This window comes from Dendropsophus ebraccatus, chromosome 11 (assembly GCF_027789765.1).
Source record: "Dendropsophus ebraccatus isolate aDenEbr1 chromosome 11, aDenEbr1.pat, whole genome shotgun sequence".
Classification (NCBI taxonomy): domain Eukaryota; kingdom Metazoa; phylum Chordata; class Amphibia; order Anura; family Hylidae; genus Dendropsophus; species Dendropsophus ebraccatus.
In genome coordinates this window covers 3,322,610-3,333,814 of record NC_091464.1, presented here as the reverse complement: position 1 = coordinate 3,333,814, position 11,205 = coordinate 3,322,610, and the positions used below count along the sequence as shown (strand labels likewise).

The 11,205-nt window shown below is 45.0% G+C and overlaps 1 protein-coding gene across 1 annotated transcript; it reads left to right on the top strand.

The window, feature by feature from the left end:
* Positions 1-4,433: 4,433 nt before the first annotated feature.
* PROK1 (prokineticin 1) lies at positions 4,434-10,865 on the top strand. Its single transcript, XM_069946063.1, has 2 exons — positions 4,434-4,577; positions 10,464-10,865. Exons 1-2 carry the CDS (start codon positions 4,434-4,436, stop codon positions 10,584-10,586), a joined length of 267 nt encoding a protein of 88 aa, XP_069802164.1. The 3' UTR covers positions 10,587-10,865.
* Positions 10,866-11,205: the final 340 nt, after the last annotated feature.

Genomic DNA, 11,205 nt, shown 5'->3' with positions numbered 1-11,205 from the left:
AGTCCCCCAGGGGGATCAGTGCTGTGTATATACAAGTCCCCCAGGGGGGCTTCCAGTTAAAGGAAAAATTAAAATTAAAAATGTTTTTTATTAATAAAAAATCCCCTCCCCTAATAAAAGTCCAAATCACCCCCCTTTTCCCATTTTATAAATAAAAGTAAACAAATAAATAAACATATTTGCTATCGCCACGCGCGTAATCGCCCAAACTATTAATTAATCACATTCCTGATCTCGCACAGTAAACGGCGTCAGCGCAAACAAATTCCAAAGTGCAAAATTGTGCATTTTTGGTCGCATCAAATCCACAAAAAATTTTATAAAAAGTGATCAAAAAGTCGTATGCGCAATCAAGGTACCGATAGAAAGAACGCATCATGGCGCAAAAAATGACACCTGACACAGCGCCATAGACCAAAGGATAAAAGCGCTATAACCCTGGGAATGGAGCGATTGTAAGGGACGTATATTTGGTAACAATGGTGAGAATTTTTTACAGGCCATCAGATACAATATAAGTTATACATGTTATATATCATTGTAATCGTAACGACTTGAGGAACATACATAACAAGTCAGCTTAACCCCAGGGCGAATGGCGTAAATGCAAAACTCCCCGAAATCAAAACAAATTCCTTTTTTTTTTTCAATTTGACAGCGCAAATGATTTTTTTGCAGTTTCCCAGCATATGTCATGGAAAAATAATGATTGTCATTGCAAAGTACAATTGGTTTCGCAAAAAATAAGGGCTCATGTGGGTCTCTAGGTGAAAAAATGCAAGCGCTATGGACTTATAAACATAAAGTGGAAAAAGCAAAAGTGCAAAAACGAAAATTGGCTTTGACCTTAAGGGGTTAAGAGTCTCCTCTTTCCTCCACTCATTACCTGTAGTAATGACACCTGTTTAAACTTGTTATCCTTATATAAAGACACATGTGCACACCCTCAATCAGTCAGACTCCAAACTCCACTATGGTGAAGACCAAAGAGCTGTCAAAGGACACCAGAAACAAAATTGTAGCCCTGCACCAGGCTGGGAAGACTGAATCTGCAATAGGCAACCAGCTTGGAGTGAAGATATCAACTGTGGGAGCAATAATTAGAAAATGGAAGACATACAAGACCACTGATAATCTCCCTCCATCTGGGGCTCCACGCAAAATCTCACCCCGTGGGGTCAAAATGATCACAAGAACAGTGAGCAAAAAACCCAGAACCACGCGGGGGGACCTAGAGAATGAAGTGCAGAGAGCTGGGAGCAATGTAACAAAGCTTACCATCAGTAAGACACTACGCCACCAGGGACTGTATACAGTAGTGCCTTGGATTAGGAGTATAATCCATTCCGGGACGGCGCTTGTAATCCAAATCCAAAGCAAATTTTCCCATAAGAAATCACTGATCTGCAGACAATTGGTTTCACCCCCCAAATATACTGATTATTATTCTAAATAACTTGTAGAAGAGATGAAACAATGAGAAGCAGCTGAATCTGTGATATTATAAGTTACTGTACAGTATAGCAGCATGTGGAATATAATGTATAGTAACTGTATAACCCTGATAACACAGCAGCTGGATATGTGATATATAAGTTACTGTACAGTATAGCAGCATGTGGTATATAATGTATAGTAACTGTATAACCCTGATAACACAGCAGCAGCTGGATATGTGATATATAAGTTACTGTACAGTATAGCAGCATGTGGTGTATAATGTATAGTAACTGTATAACCCTGATAACACAGCAGCTGGATATGTGATATATGTTACTGTACAGTATAGCAGCATGTGGTATATAATGTATAGTAACTGTATAACCCTGATAACACAGCAGATGGATATGTGATATTTACGTTAATGTACAGTATAGCAGCATGTGGTATATAATGTATAGTAACTGTATAACCCTGATAACACAGCAGCAGCTGGATATGTGATATATAAGTTACTATACAGTATAGCAGCATGTGGTATATAATGTATAGTAACTGTATAACCCTGATAACAAAGCAGCTGGATATGTGATATATAAGTTACTGTACAGTATAGCAATCAGCATGTGGTGTATAATGTATAGTAACTGTATAACCCTGATGACACAGCAGCTGGATATATGATATATAAGTTACTGTACAGTATAGCAGCATGTGGTATATAATGTATAGTAACTGTATAACCCTGATAACACAGCAGCTGGATATGTGATATATAAGTTACTGTACAGTATAGCAGCATGTGGTGTATAATGTATAGTAACTATAACCCTGATAACACAGCAGCTGGATATGTGATATATGTTACTGTACAGTATAGCAGCATGTGGTGTATAATGTATAGTAACTGTATAACCCTGATAACACAGCAGCTGGATATGTGATATATAAGTTACTGTACAGTATAGCAGCATGTGGTGTATAATGTATAGTAACTGTATAACCCTGATAAAACAGCAGCAGCTGGATATGTGATATATAAGTTACTGTACAGTATAGCAATCAGCATGTGGTATATAATGTATAGTAACTTAATAACCCTGATAACACAGCAGCAGCTGGATATGTGATATGTTACTGTACAGTATAGCAGCATGTGGTGTATAATGTATAGTAACTGTATAACCCTGATAACACTTCAGCAGCTGGATATGTGATATATAAGTTACTGTAGAGTATAGCAATTAGCATGTGGTATATAATGTATAGTAACTGTATAACCCTGATAACACAGCTGCATCTGGATATGTGATATATGTTACAGTACAGTATAGCAATCAGCATGTGGTGTATAATGTATAGTAACTGTATAACCCTGATAACACAGCAGCAGCTGGATATGTGATATATAAGTTACTGTACAGTATAGCAGCATGTGGTGTATAATGTATAGTAACTGTATAACCCTGATAACACAGCAGCTGGATATGTGATATATAAGTTACTGTACAGTATAGCAGTATGTGGTATATAATGTATAGTAACTGTATAACCCTGATAACACAGCAGCTGGATATGTGATATATAAGTTACTGTACAGTATAGCAGCATGTGGTATATAATGTATAGTAACTGTATAACCCTGATAACACAGCAGCAGCTGCATATGTGATATATAAGTTGCTGTAGAGTATAGCAGCATGTGGAATATAATGTATAGTAACTGTATAACCCTGATAACACAGCAGCTGGGTATGTGATATATGTTACTGTACAGTATAGCAATCACATGTGGTGTATAATGTATAGTAACTGTATAACCCTGATAACACAGCAGCTGGATATGTGATATATAAGTTACTGTACAGTATAGCAGTATGTGGTATATAATGTATAGTAACTGTATAACCCTGATAACACAGCAGCAGCTGGATATGTGATATATAAGTTGCTGTACAGTATAGCAATCAGCATGTGGTATATAATGTATAGTAACTGTATGAGGCTGGGTTCACACTACGTATATTTCAGTCAGTATTGTGGTCCTCATATTGCAACCAAAACCAGGAGTGGATTGAAAACACAGAAAGGCTCTGTTCACACAATGTTGAAATTGAGTGGATGGCCGCCATTTAATGGCAAATATTTGCTGTTATATACAGTATAGCAATCAGCATGTGGTGTATAATGTATAGTAACTGCATAACCCTGATAACACAGCAGCAGCGGCTTGTAGGTACAGGATGTAGCTGCAGTTCCCCATAATGCAGTAGCGTAGTACAACAGGCTAGAATAGAGAAGAAGGGCTGCTGTCAGAGGTCTGTGTGGTCACATGACAGCAATGGGGAAGAGGGTGTGTTCAGCATGGGCCAATCAGTAAGTGAGAATCACAGAGCCTAGCAGGAGGACAGCCACAGAAACCTCTCTATACAGCAGTGTGTATAGCTGAGTGTGAGTGCAGGCATATTATAGCAGCAGTGTGTATAGCTGAGTGTAAGTGCAGGCACATTATAGCACCAGTGTGTATAGCTGAGTGTGAGTGCAGGCACATTATAGCACCAGTGTGTATAGCTGAGTGTGAGTGCAGGCACATTATCGCAGCAGTGTGCATAGCTGAGTGTGAGTGCAGGCACATTATAGCAGGAATGGAGAGGATGGGAAACACAAGGGCTGACAGAGACCGAGGGAGCCTGAAGAAATGAGGACATATGTGGGTGGGCACATACATGCAGCTCTCTCTGTCTGGGGAGAGAGGGGTTACAGCTATGGAGAAATTACCCCCACATTCCTGTCCCCTGATGCAAGCCCCAGCCTGAAGTGGATCTGCTATGATTTGGAAGGTGAGGGAGACATCCTGGGTCAGAGTACAGGGCTGTAGACCCCGCTATGCAGACCATTACCCATTACAGATGTTGTTGTTTTTGTCCCCAGCTAGATTACAGACCTTCTTCATGTGCTTATGATCTGATATATATATATATATATATATATGTATGTTTGCATTTGTGCAGGCCTGTGAGAGAGATCTACAATGTGGAGTGGGATCATGCTGTGCGATCAGTCTCTGGTTACGTGGACTAAGAATGTGCACTCCAATGGGACAGGAAGGAGAGGAGTGTCATCCATTCAGCCACAAGGTATTCTTACCGCTCTAAAGGGGAACTCTCCACACTGCTGCTATCTTCCTATAGTGCAGGGTGCTCTTAGCAGTGTTATCCTTAGTCCGGAGCACCATTAGGAGCACTGCCTGCCCTCAGAGTGCTAATCTGGCAACAATCCGCCCCATTGATTATTATTAGAATGAGTGAGCAGGCTGGCGGTCTGGGGGAGGGACAGTGCTCCTAACGGTGCTCCGGACCAAGGTTCAGAGAGGGGGCGGCTATTGGTGGGTGCGGCCGATCACAGCTCCTGCTGACTAGCAGAGTTGGATGCAGCTGTCATACATGCACTTAGCTGTCCCTTATAGCTGTCCCTATGTGGGTCTGTAGGTGAATAGATGCAAGCCCTGTGGTCTTATAAAAATGAGGAGAAAAAAACAAAATCGCTAAATTGAAAATTAGCACAGGAGGGGGTTAAAAAGTTACATTTCTTTTGTTTACACACTTTTGTAGCCCCCATCAAAAGCCCCCTATAGACAGTCTCTGCAGAAGGTAGAGGCAGCCCAAGGATCAAATGGAAAACACGGATACAGGATACAGCCCTGGCAAACATGGCTACCGCGCAGTCCTCAGGATGTCTGCACCTTCTGCATGGAGCCGGCAGACAGAGGGATTCAAAAGCCGATCGCTCTGCTTCGTGCAAAGTACAGGTGTGTAGTGTCCCAGTACAGGTGTGTAGTGTCCCAGTACAGGTGTGTAGTGTCCCAGTACAGGTGTGTAGTGTCCCAGTACAGGTGTGTAGTGTCCCAGTACAGGTGTGTAGTGTCCCAGTACAGGTGTGTAGTGTCCCAGTACAGGTGTGCAGTGTCCCAGTACAGGTGTGTAGTGTCCCAGTACAGGTGTGTAGTGTCCCAGTACAGGTGTGTAGTGTCCCAGTACAGGTGTGTAGTGTCCCAGTACAGGTGTGTAGTGTCCCAGTACAGGTGTGTACAGTCATGGCCAAAAATTTTGAGAATGACACAAATCTTCTATTTTCCCATGATCCTCTGCCCTCTGGTTTTATGTGTGTTTGTCAGATGTTTTTATCACATACAGAAATATAATTACAATCATATTCTGAGTAACAGAAGCTTATACTGACAGGTAGATGAGTTACTGCAGCAAGTCTATAATATTTGCAGTGTTGCAGCTTCTTCTTCAGGACCTCTGCAATTCTCCCCGGCTGCTCTCATACAACTTCTGGACCAAATCCTGACTGATAGCCGTCCATTCTTGCACAATCAATGCTTGCATTTTGTCAGAATTTGTTGGGTTTTGTTTGTCCACCCGTCTCTTGATGATTGACCACAAGTTCTCAATGGGATTAAGATCTGGGGAGTTTCCAGGCCATGGACCCAAAATCTCTATGTTTTGTTCCCTGAGCCATTTAGTTATCACCTTTGCTTTATGGCCAGGTGCTCCATCATGCTGGAAAAGGCATTGTTGGTGGCCAAACTGCTCTTGGATGGTTGGGAGAAGTTACTCTTGGAGGACATTCTGGTCCCATTCTTTATTCATGGCCGTGTTTTTAGGCTCTGAGACTGTGATAGAGCCGATTCCCTTGGCTGAGAAGCAACCCCACACATGAATGGTTTCAGGATGCCGGTTACAGTCGGCATGAGACAAGACTGGTGGCAGCGCTCACCTCGTCTTCTCCCAATAAGCTGTTTTCCAGATGTCCCAAACAATCGGAAAGGGGATTCATCAGAGACAATGACTTTCCCCCAGTCCTCTCCCTGCACCTTTACCCCAGTCCTCAGCAGTCCTCTCCCTGGACCTTTCCCCCAGTCCTCAGCAGTCCACTCCCTGCACCTTTCCCCCAGTCCTCAGCAGTCCACTCCCTGGACCTTTCCCCCAGTCCTCAGCAGTCCACTCCCTGGACCTTTCCCCCAGTCCTCAGCAGTCCACTCCCTGGACCTTTCCCTCAGTCCTCAGCAGTCCGCTCCCTGGACCTTTCCCCCAGTCCTCAGCAGTCCACTCCCTGGACCTTTCCCTCAGTCCTCAGCAGTCCGCTCCCTGGACCTTTCCCTCAGTCCTCAGCAGTCCGCTCCCTGGACCTTTCCCCCAGTCCTCAGCAGTCCGCTCCCTGGACCTTTCCCCCAGTCCTCAGCAGTCCACTCCCTGGAGCTTTTGCAGAATATCAGTCTGTCCCTGATGTTTTTCTGGAGAGAAGGGGCTTCTTTGCTGCCCTCCATGAGACCAGGCTCCATGAGACCAGGCCTTGCTCCAAGAGTCTCCGCAGTCTCACAGTGCACAGTGCAGATGCCCTCACACCTGCCTGCTGCCATTCCTGAGCAAGCTCTGCACTGCTGGTAGCCCCATCCCACAGCTGACAATACTTTTAGGAGACGGTCCTGGCGCTTGCTGGTTTTTCTTGGGCGCCCTGGAGCTTTTTTGGCAACAATGGAACCTCTCTCCTTGAAGTTCTCGATGATGCGATAGATTGTTGACTGAGGTGCAATCTTTCTAGCTGCGATACTCTTCCCTGTTCGGCCATTTTTGTGCAGTGCAATGATGACTGCACGTGTTTCTTTAGAGATAACCATGGTTAACAGAAGAGGAACAATGATGCCAAGCACCAGCCTCCTTTTAAAGTGTCCAGTGGTGTCATTCTTACTTAATCATGACAGATTGATCTCCAGCCCAGTCCTCACCAACACCCACACCTGTGTAATGGAGCGATCACTGAAACAATGTTAGCTGCTCCTTGTAAGGCCGGGCTGCAATGATGGTGCAATGTGTTTTGGGGGATAAAGTTCATTTTCTAGGCAAATATTGACTTTGCAAGTAATTGCTGTTAATTATGCAAATTGATATTTTAAAAACTGAAGCAGTAAACATAGTAACATAGTAAACAAGGTTGAAAGAAGACAAGAGTCCATCAGGTTCAACGTAGGGAAACCCTACTGTGTTGATCCAGGGAAGGCAAAAACCCCCACGAGGCAGACGACAACCGTCCCACCACAGGGAGAAAACTCCCCCCGACTCCAATGGCGACCAGAACAATCCCTGGATCAACGTATCACAACGTAAACTTTGTAAAAATTATTATTTGTATCATTCTCAAAACTTTTGGCCATGACTGTAGTGTCCCAGTACAGGTGTGTGGTGTCCCAGTACAGATCCCAGTTCAGTTGTGTAGTGTCCCAGTACAGGTGTGTGGTGTCCCAGTACAGATCCCAGTTCAGTTGTGTAGTGTCCCAGTACAGGTGTGTAGTGTCCCAGTACAGGTGGGCCACTATGTCTGTATTCCACCTTTCAGTATCTGTGTCAGGTGTCACACTCTGGGATGGTGGGTGCCATTTTGCACTTTCACCACTTGGTGTCTCACTCTCCCCTATTACGTTGCACAGCTGAAGGCCTAGAAGGGTTAACTATGTCCCCATGTTGCTTCATATTGTCGAGTCAGTGACTTCCTCACACCACATGACCTATCAGACACCTACACTTCTTTCTAGCACTTTCCCCAACAATAGGAGGTTAGTCCCAGTCACCCCTCTATAGGATAGCTGGTCCCTGGTGGGACGGGTTTTCTTTAGTGGATGATGGTGAGAGCAAGAGACAGGAAAAACAAGAGTTCTTGCTGAAGCTTATAACCAGGCCTGGCCTTAGGACCAGGGCCATGTCAGGGACAACAGATAACGGATTCTTATGAGAGACTGTCCAGTGACAAGCATGCGGGGCTGAGCCCAGAGGTGGGGGAACTATCACCTAGGAACACCTTGGGGGAGATTTATGAAAGGGCGTAAATATACACCTGGTGTAAACTGCCCACAGCAGCCAATCACAGCTCAGCTTTCAGCTCTGGTAAAATATAAGAGGAGCTGTGATTGGTTGCTGTGGGCAGTTTACACCAAGTGTATATTTACGCCCTTTCATAAATCTCCCCCCTTGTCTACACCTGGGGTAACATCGGATACCTAGACAATCCAGCAATAAGGGATTAGTCTGCAGCGGAGCAAAGTGCCTGTAAGCTGACGAACTCCACTGATTTCTGCTCTAACTACTTGGGGAACCTTGAGGGGAGAGTAAGAGTTTCTTCAACAAGTCACACACAGTACAAGTTGCCCCCGCAGGGATCTGTACTAATAGACAAGGCCCAAAGACCCTAAGGGCCCTATTCCACGGAGCGATAATCGCCCGATTCGGACGATTATTGCTCCATGGACTAGAGACAATGATCAGCCGATGATCGTTGTCATCGGCTGATCGTTAATATAGGTCCGGACCTATATTTGTAGGCAGCCGACCGCGTACCGCTATGTGGAATAGCGGTGCGCGGCCGGCGACTGATGATATACATTACCTATTCATGGTGCAGGGCTCCTCTTCTCCTGCTTCTTCCCGGGTCCCGCGCGCTCCTCCAGTGTCAGGGCGGCCTGTGTCAGCTGTCAGGCCACTCAGCCAATCACAGGCCGCGGCGGTCCCGGCCAGTGATTGGCTGAGCGGCTTGTCAGCTGACACAGGCCGCCCTGAAGCTGGAGGAGCGCGCGGGACTCGGGAAGAAGCAGGAGAAGAGGAGCCCTGCACCATTAATAGGTATGTATTACTAGTTAAGCAAGAGCTGCAAGGACATTGATAATGATGTCCCTGCAGCCCTTGTTTAACGATAATCGGGGCCGTGGAATAGGCCCAGTAAACGAGTGCCGATCTAGCAGATTGGCGCTCGTTTATCGGGCCCCATCGGCCTGTGGAATACCACCCTAAGCCTCACTACACCTACTACTTAGACTACCAGCACCCAAGCCCTCTGTGTTGTCTATCAAGTGACATTGTTTGCTTACTTTCATGTTTTGTGCACATTCCCTCTTAAACTCTATTGCACTGAAGATTCGTAAGTAAAGTGCTGGGCACCTGGTTAAGTGCTGGGCACCTGGTTCTACTTCTACAAAGCCCAGTGTCAGTGTACCCGGGGGTGGGCATACCACTCCTGGCCACTGTGACAAGTGCCTAGTCAGTACACCCCAATTTCTCGCCCACTGCTAACAACCCCAGGATCCTGCACCAGTATTTGGTTTTCCATCAGCTGATCGCCGGCTCTTTTACATGGGTGATTATCATGCAGATGAGTGTTCCTGGAAACCATTATTGCCGATAGAGAGACCAAGTAAGAGACACAGCGATTGGCTGACGGAAAAACAGATACTTGATTGTTGGCTTCTGGATTCTTTTGTGCAGTCCTTAAAATCCTAATTAGCTGCAGGTGAGCCTGTCTATCCTGGGGACGGGCACTCTATGGATAAGGATGGAAGACGTTGGGGCTGATTCACTAACAATCCGTCAGGTATGAGCCGCTATGCTGTCAGTGGTGTCTGTTTTTTTGCCTCAAGTTCATTAATGTTTATTAATCATCGCCCTTAGTAAATCTGGAAGGTTTTTTACAGGACAAAACTAACAACCCCCCCCCCCCCCCCACACACACATTACAAGTTTTTAGACTAGATTTTTAGACAAGTTTTTAGACCTGTAAAAGAATGGCAGTTTTCTTAGTAAATCTGTCGGTTGTGGTGGGTTTTAAAGGACACACCCATGAGATGCCCACTTGGTGGGTTTTTGGACAAAAAAAAGCGAGTTTGTCAGGTTTTTGGAAACATTGTGTGGCACACCTTTAGTAAACATGTCGGAACACTAAACCAACAAGTATAATAATCCCGTAGGGATTATCATCTGGACCAAGGAAAATGGGCAAAAACCTGACAGTAAGTCAGTCCCGTTCTGTCTATCTCTAAGTCCTCTCTCTGTCGGCGGCTAGCCTCCGTGACTTGATCCGGCCAGTGTACACCAGGGAGAAGGGGCGGCTCTGGGTTGATGACTCCCCCCCCCCCTTTTATTCCGTGCTTAGGCTTCCCGATAACTGACAGGCTATCCTCCTTCCTCTTGTTGCAGGTTCCTTTCCATGGGAAACGCCTCCATCACACCTGTCCCTGCCTGCCGAGCCTTGTTTGCTTGAAGTTTCTCAATGGAAAATACCGCTGTTCAATTGATTTCAAGAATGTGGACTTTCAATGAGATCTGTGCCAGGGTTCTCTAATATTCTGGTCACTTCCGTGAGATGCTATTGTACACGTTGTATGGCAGTATTATATGGCTGCATTGGTATCTATGCTCTTTTAAGTTTTATTTTACGGCTATAAGAAGATTTTGATTTGGTTTCCGGCCTTGTACGTTGTGTAGTCATCAATGACGTCATTTTACTTAGATTTATTATTGTTCTTATCACAAATCCCTTTTTGCTTATATATTGCAGCATAGCCTAATAATACAGAATAAAAGGGGGCGGCTGCGTGCCTGACCTAGCTGGTAAATATGGCCGTTCACCAGATTGGAGCTGTCTTTTTCTCTGATCACAATCCTGCATCCGGCTGCCTGTATCTCTCCTTATACTTCCGGCTTTCCTGGACTCTCTGCACACTGCCCTGTAGCCTATCTTAGGCTAGCTCCACACACCGTCAACATGATGACCAGCCAACATTTAACGATGTCCATGATTATAAAATAACAGCTGATAAATGAGGGCCGTCTACAAAAAACGTCCGTAATTCTGACAGTCTTTTGCACAGCCTAAAGCTGGCCATACACGTTTAATAACTGTAGCTATCTCTCCAGACCCCCGTTACACATCAATGTC